Genomic DNA, 27,340 nt, shown 5'->3' with positions numbered 1-27,340 from the left:
TTTTGTTTATATATGAACAATACATAAGTGACTTCCTGTATTTGTACTTTACATATTTAAAATGTAAATGTAATAAAGTAGAAAAGCTATTAATTATAAATGAAATCGATTATAAATGAAAATCAAATGTTATTTTCATAGCCACAAGCATTCAGTAATTAATTATCCACTTATGAATTAACTGCAATACATTGTAGGTAAAAAATGAGACTGGGTTAAACAGTATTAGTTGTAACCTAGAAATTTTGGAAATTAATGAGTGTATTTATTAGTGCAAATATTCAGAATTGACTAACATGAAATATGTACTTAATGTAAGACGGGTGCAGGTTGTTTTACAACGCAAAATGTATTATTATCGACTCCTAGGAGTCGATATTAAGAATTGAACGATGGACAGTTAGTCCGTGAATTTTTCTTGCTACCTGATTGGAAGATATTACGAGACGTGAATAATCAAAGTTTATTGATTGGTTAGGACAATCCAAATCCCGTAGAGTATCGGATTTGTCCTCTCTATTTTAGCAATTAGATTTTAAACAGGTAACTTTTATCTAGTATAAATAGTCGAATCTTCTGGAGTAAACAACAACGTTAAACGATATACAGATACTACTTCATAACGTGTGACCTCAAATTTGTTGATTGATGCACGTGGCTATTGTAGTAAATGAATTAATCTACAAAGCGAGAGCACTTTCCATTTTCATCAGCTAATAGTCGACTATAGCCCTTTTTGAAAGGCTAACACTTGTTTATATTAGACTTAAAATGCAAGTTCTAAGGCCACATGGACCAATTCCCATTTTTTGGCACTTCTTAAAAGTGTCAAAAATAATTACTGAGCCTATAAATCGACTTTGTTTAGCTATAACTTGTATATAATGAATTTCGATATCAAATACTGTAAACCAACTAATTTTTCTGCAGATACTTTATTATAATAAGTGTTTAGTGTTTTCAAACACTAAACCACACATGGTGATTTAATTTCTTGATTATCAAATTTACTTGATATATCCAAGGACTATACAAATCCTTGATATATCTATGATAAGGGAATTCAAGGAACCAATTTTTACATATTCACCATGATTTATATTTTCTTTATTTTTGTACTAGCAAAAGTCAGGAAAATAAGTTAGTTAACAGTAACTTTATCAGTGACAGCTGACTCTTCTGGAGTAACTACCAGATTTTGTTAGGGTTCATATTGTTCAATTTTTAGTTTTCTGAGTTGTGAACTTTTGTCTTTTTTTTTTTTTTTTTGAATTTTTTCATGGTTTTGTATGTTCTTCTTAAACCTTTGGTGTTGTTTTTTTTTTTTTTTATATTTTTGTCACTTGTTTGCAAAATTGGTCCTTTCATTCTTGTCTATATACATGTACATTTTGTAGCTTAAAAGACCCAAGCAAGTTCAAGTTAAATATAAGAATACAAGAAGGAGCAACACATTTCCATGGATAACCACCAACCTGATGCTTTCTAAGCACAGAAAGTGCACTATATCTATGTTTCTGGTTTCAGAGGCCAATTAACTTCAAGATCATGACAAACATCATATAGAGATCTATAGACATTTTGTGTACATGTACATGATATTTAATGTCAGCCTGACAGCCACTACTGTCTTGTCATACAGATCTTGAGCCTTGTATGTAAAAATTCTTCAACAATATTTTCCATCTAATTGATCATACCATAACAAATCAGCCTATGATATACATAATTCTGAGTGACAGAAATCTACATTACAAACAGGAACAGGTTTACAGTTTTCTGACACACTGTATATATGTTCCGGACCATATGAGTATTTGGACCATACGCGTATGGTCATGACCATATGGGTATATACTCATAAGGTCCGACCATACGCGTATGGTCCGACCGTACGCGTATGGTCAGGGTAATTGACACTTTGTTACAGTTTACTTTTAATGCCTTTAAACTAGTCATATAATATGACTGTTCAATAAAAAGACGCTATCATATAGGTAGTTTTATTAATTTATATTATAATAAAAAGATTAGCTAATTTTATGATAAATAAAAATTAAAAGTTTCACATAGTTAATTTTACTTACTTGTCAAAACAATAATAAACACATTTTATACCGATGGTCATTACCGATTTGTTATTACGATTGAATGGCGACTTAAAAAAAATAAAGTCCAAAATTTGTTAATGAACTGTTACACAAGAAGTCTCTGGAAAGAAACATAGTTTATATAGTTGTCTTGTGAATATGGTGTTTTTTAATCATGTTACGATATTTTAGATCTAGAGCTTCTTAAAAACACCGTAGAAATATGAAAAGGATCGTGCACAACCAAGACTTGCAAATGCAAAAATATATGATACCATGTGAAAGTAAATATCACCCCAAGCCTACATGTAGAATGTAACTAGCGATGAAAACGATAGCATCAATATTTGATTTTTACAAAATATTTGAATTATAAAAATAATACATTGTCATGTAACCATCATTGTTTTTTTCAGATAAAGTTTTTGTATATTGAAACTTTTATAATTTAATTTAAAAAAAAAAATACCTATATGGTCCCAATACTCATATGGTCCGGCCCGTTAATAACTAAACGAGTATTATACTCATATGGTCCGACCATACGCGTATTTTAAACAAAGGTTCAAAATTTTTGCTTAATTTTTTTTAAACACTTTTGAATTCCTAGGATTCCCAATCTTTATTTTTAGGATTCCCAATCTTTATTTGTATATTCTTATTAAAATTTTGTATAGGAGCTTTTTTCTTCTTTTATTTTGGAAGTATTTACTAGAACTGTAACTTCAGAAATTATTGCGAGGTTTTTATTAATTTATTGCTAAAATTGTGACAGAGTTGTAGACGCAATAATCTAAACTCGCATCTTTAAATATTTTATATGAATTAGGCAGGATTTTTTCCCAAAATCGTAAAAATTAAAAATCGCATATTTAAGTCTAAAATGACAAAATCTTAAAAACAAATGCACGCAATAATGTCTAAATTTACAGTACTTTAATATGGACTAGTTTTTAACCCAAAGTTCAACTTCTCAGCACAAAGTTATTTTGGTTTTTTTTGTTCACACCACAAAAATAATGAATGCAACTTTACATGCATGTATACATGTATGACGTACAATAATGTCTGGAATAGTTATTAAATAAAACCAGAAAAAAAGAGCCAATTGTAAAATGATTGTGATGTAACATTTTTACGTCATAAACTTCTAATAGTTCCGTCCCTGATCAATCAAACAGTTTCCTCACGTAGACCGGTGAAGACATCTTCTGCATTTGCTCTTTACAGTGCATTTAATAAGGACAGAAAAACATTCATATTTGAAGTTTAAGCCTTTTATTCGATTGAATTGCCAGCTTTCGTTTTTCTTTTACAATGCATAAATACATACAATGTAGCACAGGTTTTACCCAAAGTTCAACCTTTATAGCACGATTTGATTTCTGTGATAATTTTGAATGCAGTTGTATGTATCCTATGTATGATCTACGACATGCAATTAATTTTGAAACCTCAATAAATACAACTGTACAATGATCTTCATTGTACACACTTTGACAGTAAAATCAGCTTGGATCTAATATCTTGTGCAGTTACAAGTTTTCAAACTTGATGGCAATTGATGCATACAAAAATAATTCAGTATAAACATTACTTGTAGTATAATTATAGGAGATATGGGACAAATGTTAAATTGAGACAGCTACCAAACAATTCAAGTTTACCAATATATATCTTTCCAGGAAATGCATTAATTTCTTGTAAAATCAAATGAAGCTGTGCATTCAGTGAGTATCTGCTGAACAGCAATGCACTCTTATATATTGCAATTGTCTTGAGCATGTATGAAATATTTGACACTGGATGTTAAGCCAATACCAATCAATCAACTATATATTGCAACACAGAAGGTTTTGGCCATTCATACTATAAGTGGGTCTCATAGGGATCTAAGCATGATGCGAGATTGGCAAATTTTTTGTAAGCATGAAAGCAAGAAAAAAGGAAACGAAATCAGGCTGGAATCTAACAAAAAAATAAGTGGGAATTCTGGGATCAGATCCACCCCCTTTCCCTAATAAGACCATGCCATGCATTAAACAGCAAGTGATAACAACCAAATACTGGTAAACTTTAAATAAATGATTTGTAGTATAACCTTGCTATCCTTTTCGTGGTAAAATATCATTGCCTTACCAAGCTCTGGGGCACATACATGTACATGTATATTAATGTTAATGTTAGTGTTATACATGTAGTCCCAGACTTCCAGTCTAACAGGCACAAACACGAAAATAACTAAATGCTAGTGATCCAAAATTTACAGAAAGAACCTGGTAACACTTTAATATTTTTCTTGTTTTTTCATGTTGGGATAAAAAGTCATTTGATATTAGTTGTCTTGCAAACTTAATTTTTACTATCATTTGATTGTACTGGTATTTTGAGGAAAAATATCCAACAAGAAGTCCGATATAACCTGAGGTTGAGCACTAAAAATGTATCTATATTTTGGCAGCTGTTTAAAATGTGATCTATTTAATGAACCTCACACAAAAATATATCTAATAGTTTTACTTATCACCCATTAATAGATTATTTGTAAATCATTACTGTAGGTTAAAACTTTTGTTTACTAAATTACTTTCTATACATTTGTATATGAACTACCTGAGAACAATTGCACTGTAATTAATTATATACTTGTATCGTGACCTTCATATACAGATTTGCATACAAGATATTTAATGATATGGTCTGATGAATCATGATCCATTATAGATTTGATAAGAAAGACAACATGTTAAATAATCTTTAGGTCTATGAATAGGTAACTACCAGTGCAAGGTGCAATTGTTTGCAATTGTTTACTTCTTCGAAGATCATTCTAAAAAAAACTTTGCATGTACATTGGTCTGATACCTATTGACAATAACTTCATAATTATTGAAGCTAACAAGATCAATATCGGCACCAGTCCCTTGTGAAAATTTTATACAGGAAGTCATATAATACGAGTTCAACCGTTTAACTTAACCTTGCTTCTAATTCTAGCCATATATAGTTAATATGCTTCTCATTATCTAAATCCAGACGATGCTCTAGACTATAAATACGTCAACATTTCTTTTTTGAAAGTCTTTCGTACTTTTGTAATTAAAGATGTTATCGAATCATGCTATATTTCAACTTATTTCAATATCAGTGAAAAGCCTACTGTACTTCAAATAGGCGTACCCTAACGAATTGTTACTGAACCCATGGCTTTCAATTTCTATTTTTACCATCAATTACTTTACTTTTTGAAGTTATCCTTTAACCAGTTTAAAATTTAAAACCAAAATAAAATTATTCATTAGAATGTAGTCACATATTTCAATGGTGGCCTTAGCTTGGGCTCTATGGGTCGGGTTGTTGTCAGTGGCAGTCGGATCCTGAAGGTGGGCCCATTCCAGTCACTTCTGAATTTTATATTCAGCTTGTACATTATCATCAATGACAGAAAATTGTGACCTTTTCTTACCATAGCAGTGACGAAAAGTTTCATTTAATTGTATTTCAATGAGGCAGATGTTTGTTTAGCAGTGATAATAAACAATCGTCTGTAAAGTTCTAATGTGACTTCATGTGTTAATTTGAGTGTGTTGACATTATTTGTCAACGCTAAGTGTTCCATGATAACAAACCGCTTGAAAATGTCTAATCAATTTGCCAGTTGTTTCAATTATGTTTGGGATACATTTGCAAATGAAACAATAAAACATGAAAAAGATAATTTACTTCATTATATGAAGGTTTTTATTTTTTAGACAAATGAAATGAAATACTTTGTTTAATGTAGCTAGTTACCATTGTAGCTAAATGTAAGAAAGCATAAAGTTCATTGGTTTTTAGGGTTTCATTGTCATGATTGTGTGATATAAAAAGAGAATCAATAACAGAAAAATGCTTGCCTTCTACCACTTTTCAAAATAACAACATATCTTTTTATCCAAGAGTCTAAAGCTTTAAGGCTTCCCCTATTTGAAAGGTTACTTGAACATATTATGTTGTTGATCAGAATTCACAGAAACAAGAAGACTGACATATTTTCCAAATAATTTTAATTCCTGGAATAAAAGCTATTAATTTTTTATAAGTAACTGACAAATAGACGACTAAAGACAATATATGTTAATGAAGAAAAGTCATTTTTCTTAAAGATTAAATATCAATTGAACACTGTAATTCAAGAACTTTGAATAGAATATGTCTTAATCAGTAATGACATTGATTATGACATGTAAATAAATTAAAACATAATATAATATGTATTACTACAAAGAGTTATGAACTCTTATTGTCCTACGTCCTATAGATACTTATATTTTTGGCATTGCACACAAGATTATGCTATTCTCTGACTGTTTATTATGATGTCTTTACACTAAATCTGTTGAATGGTTACCAACTGATATTTGAGTCAAGAAAATCATCATTTATTTGTGATTTGTAAAGGGCTTTGAAGAATACTTCACTTACTGGAAATCTTCTTAGATCTGTACTTTTGTCCCCTTACATTTTTTTTTTTTTTTTTTTGAGCTTCACACCAAGTTGTCTTATTGTCATAAAACATCTCATTATATTCATTTCAAATATGATTCGTAGACAAAAAGGAAACCAACAAAATTAAGTGATAAATATAACAAGAAGCTGTTGATTGTTTATGATGCATGAATTGGTAGTTTGATTACAGATAAATTAAAAACTCTTTATTTTTCTAGGATCATGTTTCAGTTTTTACATTCACTTCCATGAAATGTATCTTGTTAATCGTCCATACAATTATAAATAGAATATCATAATTGGGAATGTCTCTATAGCAAAAACTGAGCCTGCTTGTTGCTGTATCTATTTAGGGATCAAATCGTGTTTTGGAAACCTGGGTTTCATCATGTAATTCCAAAATATTTTATTCCACAGATCCCTGACCTTAACAAAAACATTTGTTAAAAAATTTAGAACAATTTTCTGCTTTATCAAATCTGTGCCAAATTCAACGATTCAACTCTAATGCTCCATAAAGATTTTTTGTCAATAAACAGTTCAATTTAATTTCATTTATAAGATAACTTGCAATTATTACATCATTGGCTGTGATTACAGACAATAATTATTGAGATTAAGTAAGGTGAAATAGTACTTTCTGTCATATTATTTCCTACGGATTACATAATACAGATTATAGCCGTACAGACTAGGAATAATATATGACATCCTATCATCAGTATCAATTATGACATCATAAAGAACATGCTGTTTGGTAAAAATACACACCCATTCATGGGAATCATCATTTTAGTCTCTTATAATTAGTATTTTGATGACGACTACAGATTCAATATTACCAGTGATATACTAATTTTAGTGTATTTCGTGGATGAAGGTCAACCATAGATGTTCAACGAAGTACAAATTTTCTATTGGCTTGAGGGCATACTATGGCAAACTCTAAAACCAAATATTCATGAAATTTTTTCCCCCCCTGAATCCCCAAAAAATTGATAAATGTATGTACCAACAAAAATAAATGGTGCAGTTGTTACTTTTTTCATTGAATGTGACTTACCAAATTAGACTTATCACTAGGTTTAACCGTTTATGCTTACTAAAAAAAAATACATGAGCAACAGGATAAGTGTCATATGTGGAGCAGGATCTGATAACCCTACCAGAGCACCTGAGGTTATCCCCTGTTTTTGGTTGGGTTCATGCATATGTTGCTTAGTCTTTATAAGATTTCATTGTTGAGTTTTGTATACTGTTGTTTGTTTTATTAATGTTTATGGTTTGTTTTTTATTTTTTGCCATGGCATTTTCATTTTGTCTTCTATTTCGTAGTTGGATGTCCGGACATATTTTTCGCCTCCCTTTCAGGTTTTTAATGGACTTTGCTGGGTCTACTCTACCATACACACCAGTACATACATGAATGAGTAATTTTCATAAAATCATTAATCATTTCTTGTAGCTGACCCTAAACAAGGAAAGACAAACACAATCAGAGAACATTAACAGACTATTTCCTGTAAGGTTATATGCCTATGAAGATACAACCATGGGAAATTACATTATAAAATGTAAAGGTTGATCTTAACACCAAATCAAAGTTCTTAAGGAACATAATGGCGACTGTAATGTGACAATTGATCTTATTACAAGTACAGATGTATGATTTGTACTTATTACTTCTCAAATATCTATTTCCTTTGATTTTTTTGAGGTTCATGCAAAGTTCAAGTTCAATATCCCTAACAGTAAATATTTGCCATCCAGATTTTGGTAATATTGTTTGTTTTTGTTACCATTTTTTGTTTTTCTATGTTATACATGTACATATAATTATTAATATCATTTTTGTATCATTATTTATGTTTGATTTATTAAAAAATTTATAAGGGTTCCACGGAACCCAGTGTCTCGCCTACTTTTGCTGTTAATCACACACTTAACAAAAATGATGAAAAAAATCAATAAAATTATTCCTCTTGATACTATCTTTTGATTGTCAGAAGCTTCTGTCCAAGTTTGGTAAAAATCTAGGCTAGTTTAAGAATCTTAAAAATGTTTTAAAAACTTTAACTGCAGACTGTATGTAATGTTGACTGGAAGAAAAACTAAGTCCATTTATAAGAAAATAAAGGAAAAATAGAATTTTATTTTTACAAAATTTACTTCTGGATACTATCTTCTGATCATAAAAAAGCTTCTGGCCAAGCTTCAATTACTTCATACAATTCCAGGATATTTAAAGAAAGTTATTAAAATTTTAAAAACTTTAACCACAGATAGTGAATGTAAATTAATTGTTTCCTGGCAGAAAAACTAAGTCCATTAATTTATAAGTTAAATACAGAAAAAATGGAATTTTATTTTTACAAAATTTACTTCTGGATACTATCTTCGGAGACTATCTTCTGATCATAAACAAGCTTCTTGCCAAGTTTTGTACAATTCCAGGATATTTTAAGAAAGTTATTAAAATTTTAAAAACTTTAACCACAGAGTGAATGTAATGTTTCCTGGCAGAAAAACCAAGTCCATTTATAATTAAAATATGGAAAAAATGGAATTTTATTTTTACAAAATTTACTCCTGGATACTATCTTATGAACATAAAGAAGCTTCTGTCCGAGTTTGGTAGAGATCCAGGATATTTCAAGAAAGTTATTAAAATTTCAAAAACTTTAACCACAGAGTGAATATTTGTGGACGCCGACAGAATGTAGAATCGCTATGTCTCGCTTTTTCGACTAAAGTTGAAGGCTCGACAAAAATAAATGATGAATGTGTCCACGGGACACCAGTGATGCTCCTAATGGCATATAACACTTTAATGGAACAGAACCAGGGTTGGCAAAAATCCGGGTTTTATGAGTATTGCCCAGCCAATGGGAAATACTTGGAAAACCGGGTTTTACTGGGTTTTAGTGGGTAAAACTGGGCAATACTTGGAAATATAAAATACTGGTCTGAATTTTAACAGAGGATTCAGTGATCAAACACAGATGTTATACATTTAAGATATTTATAACCTATTTTTTTTGTCTAGATTGGTGAATTGGTCAAACTGTAAATATAAAGCCCAAAAAAAATCATTTTAACAAAAACATATAACTCCTATCAAAAATTAACAATTACATATAAGAAAAATTACATTTAATTAATGTATATGTACTGTCACTCTACTGATGTGGTCTATAATAGTATTTTCAGTTTTCAGACTCAAGAAAAGAGCAATAGAGAGCATATAGCTAGAGGAAGAGAGGAAAAGAAATGACCAAATTCCCGATTTCTTTCTTCAACAATGCAGCTGTATTCCTTTTGCAAGAGTATATAGTGTCATGCCAAAATGTTGGTTAACTGACAGTCAAGGCCAGACTGGACCAAAAACTTTGTCCGATGACGATATTCGGCATTTTTCTTAGTGGTCCAAACAAAGTTTTGCAAAAACTTACTAGTCCAAATTAAATTACACTAGTTGATGTCTCGGGCATTGGACTAGTGGCTAAATGTGCAGACTGCAAGTCAGTAAATTATGCCAAGCTTTTTCATTAATGCAGATACCAATTTGATTTTCTGATAACTCTGTCTATTGTACGATGATCATGTTTCTTGAAAGGGTGGACAAACTATACCTATTCATTCAGAAATCACGCAATAAATGCATGCATGTATACAAAATTAGAATTTACGAAATGTCTTTTTGTCGATTCCTGTTTCACCACCCATTTCCTCTTTAACTTATCAACACCCAATGTAAAATAAATATTATATAATTTTCAAAGTTTTTTCCCTTGTAATAAAGGAGATAACTATCGAGAAAGGTACAAATGTACTGTATGCATGCAGAAAGGCACAAATGGGGTATCTTGTTAAATATTTACAAGTAAATAATGCTGTAAAAAAATTTGCCATTTGATAGATCGACTTGATATATATAGAAGATGCTACCTGCATTCATGTCTAAGTTACTTAGAGGGTGTTTAAAAAAAACTTTAAGGGCAATTTGAGAATTTATGGTTGAAGAAACTATCAACCTTAACAAATATATATACATCTCAACCTATCTGTTAGCTGACAGAATGAAATTAATATGAGTTTGATGTAGATCTCTACAAACAATTTATTAAATTCAGGTGTATAAAGGATTATATAATAAAATAAAAGTACATGTATTATATATTTTGAATTATCCTTTCATGTAGTTCATTCACCTAAGTTCTGATTTGTTTCTGTACCAACAAAACGGTAAAATATTATGTAACTACAATGCATTTTTTTTATAAATCAAGAACAGAAAATGTATTTGTTATCTTAAATAGATGCAAACAAGAACAGAGTACCTTTTCCTATATTTTAATTGTGTGGTCAGGTCTCATATGAACTTAAAAGGATATTCTTGCAAGATCTTAATTAAATCTAAATGTCGGAGAAATACAATCAAGACAGATTTAAGGGAGCTCGCTTCTCGGTTTCAAAGTAATTAACTTTTCAAGACACTAGTTTATATTGATAGGGGACTAATAATGGAATCCAAAAAGCAAAAAAAAATATATAGGTCACCGTGCTTGTTTTCGAGATATTAGCCATTGAAATTTTGGCGGGAAAATATTCTCTCTTGACTTTTCATAGCTTTATCATTGACAAGTTTAAGTTCTCAAAAACTATTAAAAAATAATTAAAATTTTATAAGACTTTTACAGATGACTTATCATTATACATGTAAAAGATTTACAAAAAGAAAAATGGAGGTCACTGGGCAAATGTTTTCAAGGCATTCAAATGGATAAAACCAGAGGATTCTGAAAATCTGACAAAAAATCTAAAATATGACAAGCCAGCTTCCTTAACATGCAAATACTGAAAACTAACTTAATTTTGTCGAAACTTAATCTCTCATTTACATGTAGCCCTTTCTAGACCACTCTCCTGAATATAAAAATTTAGCAATTTTCAAATTTTCAAATTTTCGCATTATATTTCAACTTGCTAAAGTCAACAATATTTATAATGTAATGATCGTGGCTTGCAAAATTTAGTTGGTTCACAGTATATCTTTATATTATGAACAATGCAGAAAATTGATGTAAAAAGGCATCATTAATATTGTCATGGTTGGTACCTTGTGACAATATCATACAATTCATATTTTCCTTCAAGCAGCTTTCTTAAAAAAAAGCCTACCATGGGAAACTATCCATCTATTAACATTGAAGCAAAGATAGTAGTTTACTTATTTATCAATAAAAGAACCAAAATACCAATAATGAGTGCAATGGTGGATTTAGGGGCGTAGAGGTCATACTTTAAAAGGAAAATATATGTTTTTTTTATGGCAAAATTTTTTCAAAATTTGCTTTGACTTGTATAAACACTGTATTATTTCTTTACTTTTAAACCCCCTCTCCCCTGCAATTTAAAATCAGTGGTCTTGCTAGCCCAAAATAGAAGGGCGCCGCGCCCTGGGTGCCCTCAGCCGCGCCCTGGGTGCCTTCATCCGCGCCCTTCTGCCCTGACGTCTTTTTCCAAAATTATCTTGTGCCGTTTTGGTAAAATTTTGTTTCATCGATTTCTGATCTCCAAGTTAATTACATATATGACACCTGTGTGATTGCCCCCAGGTTAATCATGTCATTACAATCAATTACAATGATAAAGACTTCAAAGGTGTTAATAACTAGGTAATTTAATTAGGACAATGTATCTTTTTGTCATACTTTTGATGAATGTGTAAGCGAGTGTGTTTAGCTTGGGTCAGCATTTTCGATCTCCAAGTCACAATGGAAGAGCGTATAAATGAAGACTTTCATGACTTTAGAATTGAATTTAAGTCATCAAAATAAAACTATGCCTTTACAGAAATGCCTTCCATCTCAACTTGTTAGCGACAAGCACAGTTTTTAAAATTAACCCAAACGTGGTGGAAATTGATTTTGGAGTTACTTCCCCTGTTTTAGCTTATTACAAATTTGTGCTCTAAAAATATTATCTAGTATCAAAAAAAGGAATAAATTACCAATTGAATATATAATAACATAATAATGTTACCTTAAAGATATTAACTGTCTTTGAACATATTAAAAAATATATATTGCAATTTCTACTTGATAATTATACTTTTAGCAATCCATGTTCTAAACATTTTTAAATTAGTAATGCTCAGTCTCACACCTTTTTAGTCAAATCTAAGACTTAAAAAATGGTACTTCGCAAGATCTGGTTTGCGCTAATCCAGTTTTAATTAGCGTGGGGCACTGTCTTCCTGCGGATAAGTGTTCCAGTGTACTAGCACTCTAAAGTCCTGCAACTACGGTAGGCTAGCACAAAGCAGTCAAAATTTACATACACCCTTTGGTTTTTTATTTATTTTATTTTATTTTTATTTTACTTTTCTTTTTTTTCTATTACATACAAAACATCCCACTAAATATTTTTGCAAAACTCACATACACTAATTTAGGCTTATTGTGGTTTATACATAATATTTGGCATATAAATTCACATACACAATTTGGCATATCAAAATTATCCGCTCTTTACTTGGCTGCTGGTGTACCAGGACAACGTTGCTGCCGTTCACTGCTGTATACTTGGCCAAGCTTTCCTCCTGTTCCTACTTCCGGTGGCTCCGTGTTTAATAATTATTTATTTATTTTGTTTTATTTTATTTTTATTTTTATACAAAATTATTTCTATATTATTTTATTATATTTAATTTTATATTCTTTTATTATTTTTTATTATTTTATTATTTACTTAATCTTAAATATTTTACTTTTTTCATTCATTTATTATCTAAAATTTTGCTTTTTAAATTTTTTGCTTTTATTAAATTTTCTTATCATTATAAATTATTTAAATTACCACATGGTAAAAAATATAAATTATTTAATGCCCAAAAAGGCGCAAGCCAGGGCCGACCGTGCAAGGGCTGTATAGCCAGTCAAGGTCGTTAAAAACTTCCATTTGTTGTTGTCACACCTTTTGATGTATTGAAAGCTATAATTCCTGTTTAGTTAAAAAAAAAAACACATATAATTTGATAATGGGTAGAGTGAAGTTAAACTGTAAAAACATAATATGTTGATGAAGATGTACTATATCATTCATAACTACACAAACAATGAAATAAAGACTATAATTGAAAAGCATCTTTATTTAAAAAAAAAAACAACATATATAGTAAAAAAAAAAAAAGAGATTCGTTAACTCGTGATACACACAGAAACGTAGACAAAAAAATGAGCAGTGCCTTTTCTTATCATAAAAAGTGCCCTTCCCTCCAGTGGCACCCTGCCCCTTTTGATTTCTAGCTAGAGCACTGAAAATGATAGCATTATACGATGCAAAAATGTTTGCGGTCGTATAAAAATCATGGATCCCCTTGCAGTACCTGACCAAAATAAACTTTGCCAGTTTGCCTGATATATTTTATGCACTTATTGGTGATTATCTTGGAAATTGACAAAAACAAGACCTCTGTTAACTGGTCAAGCATACATCATGGAAAACTATATACATGTATTATCTACGAAATGTGTATTGAAATACATGTAGGAGTACATTTGTTGTACATGTAAGAACTTGATTCAGAGGAATAAGCTCAACCAGCTGTTCAAGACTTCCAATGGTAAAGAAAATCAATTTCTGTCCATATATGTATTTATATAGGTCTTAGGGGATTTACCTACATCAAAGTGTCATTATGGTACATTTGTTAACTAAAAAAAATTGTTAAAGACCCATAACTCCAATAAAATTTGTCAAATTAAAAGGATGTATATATATATACTACATTTTGTAGAACACACCCGTGATATCGCGGGTCTGTGGTTGAATTAAAGAATATAACTACATTGTATGCGTAAGCCTTATTTTAGTATTGGTATTGTCATCTGATAAAGTCATGCCGATTATAAGATGCACAGTTTTCTCTGCTTTCAACATCTTTCTGTTTGAACCCGTCGACCTGGAACTTATCAATTATTGGTATTATTAATTTTATTTGGAAAACAAAAGTCCCTGGAAAGGAGTATTTTTTAATCAACAGCATTGTCCTTAATGAGTTATAATTAAAGTTGAATTCTTTGATTCGCTGTTTTACGTCATTCCGGCTAACAAATTGAAAACTGTACATGCTGTACCTATACGCGGCTTATTTTAAGTCCAGAATTATATTATTCGTATTGTCATCTTAGAAAGTCATACTGATTAAAATACTACAATCGGGAACAATGTGACAATGATTGAATTTAGTAGTGCCAACCCTGTGATTACGACCCGTGTATATAGCAAAATTCTAAATACAGCGTTTGGTGGTGCGCCTGTCACGTGCGGAACGTACAGATAAGGTAATAGGTAACAGGTGAATATACTATTGGTATCGGTATCGGATTCGACCCGGAACTTCTTAATTATTGGCAATATTAATTATGTGGGAAACAAAGGGGTCTGGAGTGGTGTAATTTTTAATCAACAGCATTGTACTATATTAGTTAGATATAAAGTTGAATTCTTTGATTCATCGTTTTTACGTGATGACGGCTGATAAATTGGACCTCGTAATTTTAGTATTATAGATGGTCAACTGCACATAACAGCTTACAAACCTAACAAGAATGACTATAATAGGTTTCTGTAAATATGACTTGGAGGACTTCGAGTTCAAAAGGTGTCAGTTTTACAACAAAATGCCCCCATAAAATGATCAAAGTCCAATAACTCTTCAAAGTCTTGGTCAAGACAATATGATGACACATAATCATAACAAATGTGAAAGTTTTCTGTCAAATGTTCTCTCACTGGGTAAATGGATATGGAGACTATAACTATATTCTCTAGGATGTGGCACGCAGGCTAGGATAAATCAACAAGAAATACTTCTCAATTTTTTGTCATGGATTTGTATATCAACTAAAAATTCAGGATCTTATAAAAGAGGGGCGAAAGATACCAGAGAGAAAGTCAATACATATACATGTAGGACAGAAAGTATCAGCTCTTTTTAATTTCACTTGTTCAGGTGTTAGTAAACATGGTAAAATGCATACATTTTAATGCAACTTCAATTATTTTTTATAAAATCTGGATAAAAACTTATTTGTCAAAACGACTCGTCATATATACTTTCAATGTCTACCTATATATAGAGCTATTTATATTTCATTATACATGTAGTTAAAATGTACATTCAATGATTGTATCTGAAGGTAAATTGGACTAACAATTTCCATTTTATACATTGTAATCAATGAATCATATAAATAATCACAATGATTGCGTAATGTAAAAAGTGAAAGGTAATCCTTTTCAGTTCATTGACTACATGTACATTTAAAGAGATTGAATCGATTGATTTTAACAGCATTTTTAGTTCTATTGACTAATTCATGGCTGTTGGTTTTTATTGGTGTGGGAAATCTTAGGGACCAGAAAAAAACACAGACTTTCTGCAGGAAAACTGACAATCCTAAAATGTAGCTACAATGTATATACAAGCTATAGATTCCTAGTCAATTAAGAATTGAGTTCAGCACACCTGCAACATGCAAGGTTTCTAACTCATTTAAAGGAAGTTCGCTACTCAGTTTCAAAATAACAAGCTTTTCATAAAACCAGTATATATTGATAGGGGATTAAATAAGGCATTCAAATGGATAAAACCAGAGGATTCCGAAAATCTGACAAAAATTCCAAAACATGATAAGCCAACTTCCTGAAGTGTGGAAAGGCTAGTGAAACAGTAGTTCAACTACGTACATGTAGACCACTCCGAAACAGAGTCCCTTAAATTTTAAGACCTAATCATGCTGTACAGTTTTGGTCCAATTTGGATGAGATAATTTGCAAAAGCTTTTGTTTTACAAACAATATTTTAAAGCATTTGTTATAAGCTATATGTATATGGATAAAATTAAATTTATACATTTATATGACTTTAGAATAGATATTGAACCAAAAACAAATCCAGGAGAAAACTGTGAATTTATTGAGTTGTTTTAGTGGAGTTATTTTTTTTTATATATTAAATGAGTTTCTTTAAAAAAAAAAAGAGTAAAAGAGTTGTTTATTTACAAAATTAATCAGAACTTTGATGTACATTTACTAATCAGTTTATAAAATTATCAAGAATGACTTAAAACTCATATAATTTGACATAAAATAATTGTTGTAAAATACCTGACAGGGGACCTTAATACACTCTTATATTATTTACAGACATTAATTAATTAGGGTACTGTGTATCATGTACATTTGTATATATATATATATCTATGTATGTATAATGCCCTTTGACATGTTTGACATTGACCTTTTTTTTTAACGAAAGTATTTTTGACCTGCTGACCAGAAAAAAAATAGATTGTTCAGAAATGGCGCTAATGGAAAGGACTAATGTATGCAAAAAAAAAAGCAGAATTAATTTTTGTACATTCATCAATTATCTTCAAAAATAGGCCCAAATAAACACCATGCGTAAATAACCTGTTACACAGTCATGACAGTATTATGTAAATTCATTAGAAAATAAATTTAAAAGACTTAAACACCCCTAAAAATATTAGTTAAAAAAAAACCAAATTAACCAACTGTTTACCTGTAAGATTATTATCTAGTCCTTCAACATACACATATGACCTTGAGGGCAAAAATGTCATTTTCTGGATAATTTCATTATTCAGGTTTCTATAATTTTTTTTTACTACTTACACTGTTTAATTTAATTTAATTTGCAACCAGAGGTCAAATAGGACTTATAAAAAATTGAAGTAGCAAAATACAAATTTTAAATAAGCAAGTGTATTTTAACGTAAACATAACAAAATAATCAAGAGCATGTTTTGAGTTTTTACATGAGAATCTACATTTGTAAATACAAATTATATAAACGAAATTGTTAAAGAGAAATGTCTTCCTTGTAGTAAAGATTCAAGAAGGATATAAAATATCCGAAGGCTAGTGGTTGAAACGTTTTCAACAAATCATAAAAATGGTTTGATACTACAATAATTATAAATGACTACAAAACTAAAATTTCACTAAATTCTACTTTAAATCCTATAAAATTAAGTCACAGTGTAAAACTAAATTCAAATTGCTAAATATCTATTTTTTATTTAATTTTCAAATTTTAAAAGGAATTCCTTTCATGAAATGAATTTTAATTTAAACAGGTTTTAAACATTTTATTTTATAAATTTCATATGACAAAATTTAAACCAACAAAAAGAATCAAGGGCAAAAAAATTATAATTTTTACATTTACATGTAGATATCTAGCCCCCCCCCCCCCATAAAAATCAAATGGTAGCTCCCTTACATGTAGATATCTTTTATCAAGAAACTGCATCCAAAACCTTTTGAAAACCTGTGTTTTTAACTGTACATATGTCCATAATTTTTTTATATTCCAGTGTTCTCCCCAGATATTTCATATACATGTAGCATCCTGGTTAAAAGGAAACATTGAAATACCATTTTGTTTCTAAAAATTATAGCATCACATCCATAACACAATCTATAAGAAAACAACTTCAGATACCATCACATTAAAAAATATAGCATCACATTACCATGATGCTAATAGGCCCTCGGGATAACACTGTATTCTGGTAAAAATTCAAAACATGGTGGCCCATGGATGTTGCCAAACTCCCCAACCCATGAATAACACTTTTCATTTTAGTGTTTGATGCATATAAATATGATTTCTTTGTAATAAGAAAGTGTTGATTTTTTTTTTTATTTTTCTGTTTAAGAATAAGTCATTTAACTTTTTTGGTCTATGAAATTTAAAAACAAAAAATCCAAATAGTAGCTTTTCGTCCAGTCTGTTTCAAGTAAGTCTAAAATAATGTTTTAAATAGATTTATATTTTTGTAATCATTTATTTTATCCTTCATAAAAAAATTTTTTTCTTAATTAGTTCATGTCATTTTGATTTTATGAAGCATTTATATTTTACTATCATCTTCATAAGGCTATGGATGATATTTTAAGAAGAAAAAATATAAGCTATGATGTTTTATATGAACAAATAAGTTTGTATCCAGGTTTTACAAAAACAAAATGAAGTTGCATTAAAATGTATGCATATTCTAGCACCTGAACAGGTAAAATTAAAAAGAACTGATACTTTCTGTCATTTTTCTACACTATAATTTATCTAAAAATACTAACAGGTCTACTCATTTTTGGTTTTATTGTAATGAAAAGTGGTCAAATAAGTGTAACAGTTTTTAAGGACTACTGGACCTGGATGACCCATTTTTCATCTATTTAGCGTAAATAAATAGAAATATGTCACAACACAGTTATAAATCAGTTAAGTGCGTTACCTTCTTTTTGTTGTACCACTCATTATTATAAAAATATTCCAAATAAATAGTTAATTCCAAAGATATTAATCTGTTGTTCTTTCTGACAACTTTGTCACAAAATGAAAACAGGATGCTCTATTTCACACACATGGGAGATAACCGCAAAGTACATTTAGTATTTTTACGCGTTAAAAATTCCCATTTTCGTTAACTTAACTTGGCAAGTTTCTGCATAAACACTAACTTACTATGTAATCATGGAGTAATCAAGTTTATTTCCTGTTTATTTTTATAATATGAATAAATGATGAATTTATTTATTTATATGTTTAAGAAAGAAAAGCAATTGTGAACCAAAGTGACTGCAGTATTCACGGTAAATGAAAATTTAATGATGATCTTATGTTTATGCCCTTTTGAAAATAAAAACATTCTTCTTCTATTTGATTTACTCCATTCTTGCTATGAAAAATGTGTATGTCAAAAATTAATACAGAAACACCATACCAAACATGTTTGCCGGATCTGCATGATATTAAAGTTTTAACAATATTTGCGTATATTTTTTCCATGCTTTTTATCAAAGAATTGTATATACAATTCCTTGTTTTTATTGAAGATATACGACCTTGTTTTCTCTCTACAAGTAAAAAATATTTTTGTATCATTCCTTAATTACAATAAAATATTTTTGAGTTAATTCCCTTCAATGGCTAACTTGACTCTGGCAATCAAGTCAGTTGATTTAAACAAACCGGCACAAATACGTAATTTTGTATTTGTAACTCGATCAGTCTGAATAATTTAATAATAAACTCATTTTTCTGTGTTCAAATAAACAGTCTAGTTAAGCCATTTATTACCCAACTGTCGCTAATTGTGCAGATTTGAGCACTGAAATAACCGTAGAGACTGAGCAACACGACGGGTGCCACACACAGGCACTTTAATTGTCGGCTCAGAAAAAAATAATATATACCTTAATATAACACATTCTGAGACAAGTGCCTGTGGTGCCACATATGGAGAAGGATCTGCTTACCCTCCCGGAGCACCTGAGATCACCCCAGTTTTTGGTGGGGTTCGTGTTGCTCAGTCTATAGTTTTCTATGTTGTTTATTGTGTACTATTATTTGTCTGTTTGTCTTTTTCATTTTTAGCCATGGCGTTGTTGACATCAGTTTCTTTTCGATTTATGAGTGTGACTGTTCCTCTGGTATCTTTCGCCCCTCTTTTATTGTGAACTGCTATTTTACAATGAAAGATGGCAGTATACCGTTCATGATAATCTACCTTAAAACTGAGATTTGGTTCTTAATTTGTATGCCTTATTTGTCTACAAACTTAGATTGAAAAGGGAAAGGGTTTACAAAAAAAAACTCCCGCCATATTATATGTGGTAAGAAGTCAGTTGTCTCATGTCCAAGTCTTCTAAATGTGTTTTTGTTATTTTGACCACTTTGACGTTTATGACAGACGTTTAAGGATCATTTGATAGTTTCTGTTTTTTAATTTATTTTCAACTTTTTATTAGACCCGGTACGATTTAGACACTTTACATATTGTATAATAGACCGATGGATGCCTGTCTTTGTTGAAGACCGTAGATGTGGTCTGGTTACGTGTGTTTTTAAGTTCCAGTCCCTTTGACAAATCCCTTCTCTTGTTATTAATAATATACTGTAGTAACAAATATAACATAGTAATACAAAAAATCTAAGTGAAATTCAGATTTGTCTTGACTTGACTAAACTGTTACCCGTTGAAGAACGACTACAAGTATTTTATTCAATCAGATTCATAAATCAAGAACAACAGTATAAATAGACTATCGGGAGCCTGTAATTCAGTAGTTGTCGTTTGTTTATATGTTACATATTTGTTTTTCGTTCATTTTTAGCTCACCTAGCCCGAAGGGCCAAGTGAGCTTTTCCCATCACTTTGCGTCCGTCGTCGTCGTCCGTCGTCGTTAACTTTTACAAAAATCTTCTCCTCTGAAACTACTGGGCCAAATTAAACCAAACTTGGCCACAATCATAATTGGGGTATCTAGTTTAAAAAATGTGTCCGGTGACCCGGCCATCAAATCAAGATGGCCGCCATGGCTAAAAATAGAACATAGGGGTAAAATGCAGTTTTTGGCTCATAACTCAAAAACTAAAGCATTTAGAGCAAATCAGAAGAGTGGTAAAATTTTTGACAATTTTCATGTATTTACTAACATTTTCCACTAAAACTACTGGGTCAAGTTCATTATAGATAGAGATAATTGTAAGCAGCAAGAATGTTTAGTTAAGTAAGATGTACAAACACATCACCATCACCAAAACACAATTTTGTCATGAATCCATCTGTTTCCTTTGTTTAAAATTCACATAGACCAAGGTGAGCGACACAGGCTCTTTAGAGCCTCTAGTTTTACATAAAGAAGGCCGTTAGTTTTCTCGTTTGAATTGTTTTACATTGTCTTATCGAGGCCTTTTATAGCTGACTATGCGGTATGGATTTTGCTCATTGTTGAAGGCCGTACGGTGACCTATAGTTGTTAATGACTGTGTCATTTTGGTCTTTTGTGGATAGTTGTCTCATTGGCAATCATACCACATCTTCTTTTTTATAGTATAAATAAAAGACGTGGTGCATACATCAATGGAACATCAACCCACCAACCACATTAACACAATAAAAGACTTCTAATGTAAAATAAATAATAATTAATGAAAAAATAAAGAATTGAAAGAAGAGGCATGACAAGAGAGCCATAGTTTGGTCCAAAAAAATTCGTCTCATGAATTTGACCATCCATTTGTTATCAGTTGTCATTCTTTTAACCACGATACAGTTGAAACGGGAGATCAAGCCATGCTATTACCACTGATCGATCAGGTTGGACTTAATTACTATAGTAAGAGATGACTTCCCTTCACAAACAGGCTTATAGTCAGCTGATTCTATAAGGGTTGTCGGCAATCTCATTAAAGATCATTAAAATATAGAACTCGGATTTCGTTATACTCGTATATGCATTCATCATGTCGTAATCCGAGTTCTATATTTTAATTAGACTGGGGTGTTTGTAAAAATACATGAAAACAAATACAACATGCTATAAATCTCAGCAGTTATTGTATTTGAGACCACTTGCGTCAGATTAGTTACATGCAACTTAGACCACACATACTGCTTTACTCCTACAGTAAATGGTCACGCAGGTATCCAGTATCCAGATTAGTCCGAAGAGTCATAATTTCATACACGGTATAAATCAATGACCGATCACTTCGTTATCAAGGATTTGTATTACACTGATATTCAACTCTTTGATAACCTGAATGTATGCAAACGATTAGTAAAACTGCTGGTAATTTCAAATTGCGCGAGGCCTGAATACTCGCTGCATACTTTCGCAATTGGGATCTTTCCTCATTTAAATTTTGTTAGAAGATGGCAATTCTGGAGCCATCCGTTTTCCATTTTAAAATTTCACTGAAATTCTTGTACAGTCATATTTTGAATCAAAACAGTGTTAACTGTTATGTCACGGCAAAGTTATTTTCTATCTTAGTATGGTTGGATCAAAGTACTGATGAATAATTTCATTGCATTGTAAGAATGACATTTTTTTCTACATAATCCAAATTATTCGTATTCAAAATCACTAAAGTTACATATGTTCAACATTATAGGTGTATGCGGCAAACCAGATAAGAATTTTTTCAGAAGTAAGAATATCAACATAGGCTAATATGTTATTTTGGAATTATGTTATGTTGCTGATGGAACAAGGACGCCATGATAACATGGTACGTTCCGACTGAAACTACTATAATTGTTTATACAGTAGTGTCATAATCCGACAAACTTTAAAGTAGAAATTGCCTCAGGTGCACATCAGGTGTAATAGACGACGAAGAACACTTCCTCTTGTTACACGTATGATATGTGTCTGAGTGATCAAATACAGTTGTAAAGTTGGGTTCCTATGTACTGACAATAGTGATATTTAAGTTGCATTTTTATTGGACAAATTCTTCAAGTGTCAACATTACTTATCTAATAAACTGCATGACATGGTTTCTAAACTGTGAAAACACAGTTATTTTATGTTTATGGCCCACCTACGATAGTAGAGGGACATTCTGTTTTCTCACGGGACTGTGTGTCCGTTCGTTCGTGCGTCCGTTTGTCCGTTCGTTCGTCCGTCTGTCCGGCTTACGGTTAAAGTTTTTGTTCAGATTAGTTTTTGATGAAGTTAAAGTCCAATCAACTTGAAAGTTGGTACACATGTTACCTTTGATATGATCTTTCTAATTTTAATGCCAAATAAGCGTTTTTACCTCAATTTTACGGTCCACTGAACATAGAAAATGATATTGCGAGTGGGGCATCCGTGTACTATTGACACATTCGTGTTTTTTTAATGTTTGTTTGTGGAGTGCTTTCTGTAACTGCCTTTACTGGACGTAGCCCGATCAAAATGAGCTGCTGATGACAGTTTTTTTTTTTTTTGAGCCTGCGACTTTTGACGCAGAGAGCTCGACATAGAGATAGTGATCCGGCGGCAGCGGCGTCGTCGTTAACTAACCTCTTAAAAGCTTTATATTTTAGATGATGGAAGACCTGGATGCGCCATACTTTGTATATATATGCCTTATGTTACGAAATTCTCGTCTGTCACAATTCTATTGTCCTTGACCTCATTTTTATAGTTCAGTGACTACTTGGGAAAACAGTTGATATTTTTTGTAATGTCCATATCTCCCTTATTATGAGTAATAGGGTAACTATAGTTGGTATGTGCGTACCTTGCAAGGTCCTTATGCCCGTCAGACAGTTTTCACGGCTTTACTTCGACCTCATTTCTTGAATCAGTGAACAAGGTTAAGTTTTGGTGGTCAAGTCCATATCTCAGATACTATAAGCTAGGGTCTAGTATATTTGGTCCATGTATGGAAGGGTTGTAATGTGTAAATGTCCAACTGGCAGTTGTCATCTGACCTTGACCTCATGTTCATGGTTCAGTGGTCAAAGTTAAGTTTTTGAGTTTCATTGGTCTTTTTTCTAATACTATATGCAATAGATCAATTAAATTTGGTGTATTGAAATGTCTTATGATGCACATGTCATTCTCGCAGGTTTTATTTGACCTTGAACTCATTTTCACTATTCATTACTCGGTGTTGTTTGTTTTTGGTCCGTTTTTCTTAACCTATAATTTGAAGTCTGGAAGGATTGTAAGCTGTATATGTTTTCTGGCACGTATACTCTGACCTTGACCTCATTTTGGTGGATCATTGATCAATGTAAAGTTTTCATGGTTAAGTTTGTTTCATAGATACTATAATCATAAGGTCAACTACATTGAGTGTATTGAATGATAGTAGGTATTTCTCGTTTGGTTTATCTGAGCTTGACCTAACTTTCTTGGATCATATTAAGTTTATGTGACAGTTGTAGAAAAGCTTTGTATTTAGAACTAACAGCATAACATCAATGTTAAGTAAAGAAGGCGAGACATTTCAGTGTGTGCACTATTGTTTCAAAAAAAAAATAACTAACATTACGATTTGTACCAAACCATTTGGTATTGAATTATTTCCATATAGCTTGTCAGTATATGTGTACCCTTCCGAAGCACACGAGATCAACCCTGTTTTGGTGACAGTGGGTCCTCGTGCTTGTGGTGTTTGTAATAATACTATTTTTCTTTCATAATTATTGGAATTTGCTTGCTGAAGAGCAGCTCTCTGCCGTCAGTTTGAATCATTACATGTGATCTTTTTCTTTAGATTTAAAGTATATTACGTTTGTCCCCTTGAATAATTTTACCAAGAATTTTTATATTATCTGTATTTGCCCTGTGTCAAGAATGTCGTCATGTCATGTTAATATTCGCGCATTACATTTCACAAATGACACAGAAATTAACGAAAGAGTAAGTGATAAGCCAATTTCTAGGATTATACACAAAATCGGTCAAGTACTCGAAAAGCGTTTGGTGTTCGTACCGACCGACAAAGTAGTCACCAATGAGATGATGGTATGACGTAAATACTACACGGAAATCCTTAAAATGAAACTATACATTCATCTACTTTCAAGGCCGTGCTCTCCATATAGAGTCAAATAGTAAAAAATCAAGTCACTGCTACTGCTCAGACTAAGTTATCCTCTGAAAATTTAAGGTCCCTACGAAGTACTGGCTTCTTAAACTTCTCATAAAACCCCTTCAATCATCGTTTCGTGTAAGATCTACGACAAAGCATTCTCTGGTCTTAACTAGTACCCTTATTATCTGTACTTAAGAACTAGTTATTATTTTTTTTTAAATAAAGCATATATGAAAAAAATGGTATCAGCTATTTTTTAAGTGACAAACACTCTTATGTGTTTTGGGTAAATTAAGTGCACTTAAGTTGAAAATTATATGATTTTTTAATTATACACTTAGTTCCGGCAATTTTTTCGATATGTTGTGGGTATTCCTATTGTCAATTATTGCGACTCTTTAATAGCAGACTTAATTGTTCTTGTTATAGATCTAAGTGTATGGCCAAACTCACGGTAACTGAGATTCGTATGAATTACAATCAATGTATAAATTTAAAACAATATTGATAATATATTTGCTTTAAAAAAAAAGAATTTTCTTATATCATTACGGAAATTTACCCCAAGTAACTTACTTACAAATACAGCAATAATTTTTTGTTCCCGATTGTTAATGTCCCTTTTGCGGACTATGATGTCATTCTATCTCTTCTTGTGGTGTGGTAATTGCACGAACTGTTCCATATGCGCGTGTCTAAAGTCTCGTTTAAGATTTCAATGAGCGATATTTTCTATAGTATGTATAACTGACAAACTATCAAGTCAAGGATTTAGTTACTAGCCATAAAATCAATTAAAACCTTTATCCAAATTCGTACATAGATACAATGATTTTGGTTAGAAAGTGTGGCTGTAAAGTTCTTATTTAAAACGGAATATCACATTCTTATTTTTACGGTTATATTGTGTATAAAACCCGTAAATTTAGAAACAAGTATCTTGTCTTAGGGAGGGATAAATCCTACTTTGTAAAGGATCACTCTGATTCAAATAAAAAAAATCTCTGAAATTGACATTATCAACTGCTTGATTTCTTGATTGACAACATATTTGTTAAGTTCAGAGGACGTGTTTTTCAACAGACTGTCGGCATTCTAATGGGAACAAATTGTGCCCCTGTTCTTGCCGACTTGTTTCTTCATTAATATGAGGCTGAATCCATACAGGAAGAAAGATAAGAAGTTAGCAACATCCTTTAACTCGACTTTCCGCTATATAGATGATGTTCTTTCGCTAAATAATTCAAAATTAAGTGACTATGTTGAACGCATCTATCCCATCTAACTAGAGATAAAGGATACTACAGATACAGTTAAGTCAGTCTCATATTTGACTTACATTTAGAAATTGACAATGAGGGTCGGTTAAAAACAAAACTTTACGACAAAAGAGATGATTTCAGCTTTTCAATTGTGAACTTTCCATTTCTAAGTAGCAACATTCCAGCAGCACCTGCATACGGGATATATATCTCCAAATTGATACGATATTCCCGTGCTTGCATTTCTTATCATGATTTGCTTGATAGAAGGTTGCTGCTTACAAGGAAGCTATTAAAACAAGAGTTCCAAATGGTGAAGTTGAAATCATCCCTTCGTCAATTTTACGGACGCCATCACGAGTTGGTCGACTGTTACGGAATAACCGTTTCACAAATGATATCGGATATGTTCATGACGTCGTAACGACAATCTCCTTCCCTTTCATGAATGTGACCTACCGAATTAGACTATTTACAGGATTTGATATTACATATGCAACACGACGGGTGCCACTGTGGAGCAGGATTTGCTTACCCTTTCAGAGCACCTAAGATAACCCCGAGTTTTAGTGGGGTTCGTGTTGCTTATTCTTTAGTTTGCTATGATGTGTCATATGTACTATTGTTTGTCTGTTTGTTTGGTTTTTTTTCATTTTTTACTGGCCATGGCGTTGTCAGTTTATTTTCGATTTATGAGTTTGACTGTCCCTCTGGTATCTTTCGTGCCTCTTTTACTCTTCTTTCGTTGTTTGTAATTATTGTTTTATGTTCTGTGCCTCATACTGATCATTTGAGTTGAGTCAGTTGCAAGTGATTTTTACTGCTTGTTCTTCTGTTATGCTGTTGCAGCACTTTCATAAGTAAGGAGATGGCTGTGTCGTTACATCATTGTCATAGGTTAGGGGAGGGTTGAGCGCTCACAAACATGTCTAGCATCGCCTTTTTCTCTATGTGTATGTGTCAAGTCAGGAGCCTATATTTTTGTCATTTGGTTCATGTTTGTCATTTTTGTTTTTCGTACATTGTTATGTTATAAATTATAAAGTTTTTTTTCATTTGAATTGTTTCACATT

The 27,340-nt window shown here is 31.4% G+C and overlaps 1 protein-coding gene across 3 annotated transcripts in view; it reads right to left on the bottom strand.

The window, feature by feature from the left end:
- The window catches only part of LOC139514264 (hypoxia-inducible factor 1-alpha-like), a 58,553-nt gene extending 39,373 nt beyond the window's left edge, over positions 1-19,180 (bottom strand). For 2 of the 3 annotated variants that reach the window (XM_071303213.1, XM_071303214.1), the window contains exon 1: positions 18,914-19,158. In XM_071303213.1, the coding sequence (XP_071159314.1) occupies positions 18,914-18,936 (23 nt within the window). In that variant the 5' untranslated portion in view covers positions 18,937-19,158. Of the gene's footprint in view, positions 1-18,913 lie in introns of all 3 variants that reach the window. The other variant, XM_071303211.1, reaches the window with a different exon arrangement.
- Positions 19,181-27,340: the final 8,160 nt, after the last annotated feature.

Source organism: Mytilus edulis, chromosome 3 (genome assembly GCF_963676685.1).
Source record: "Mytilus edulis chromosome 3, xbMytEdul2.2, whole genome shotgun sequence".
Taxonomy (NCBI): domain Eukaryota; kingdom Metazoa; phylum Mollusca; class Bivalvia; order Mytilida; family Mytilidae; genus Mytilus; species Mytilus edulis.
Note: the sequence above shows the minus strand (reverse complement) of the source record. Positions and strands in the feature narration are given on the sequence as shown.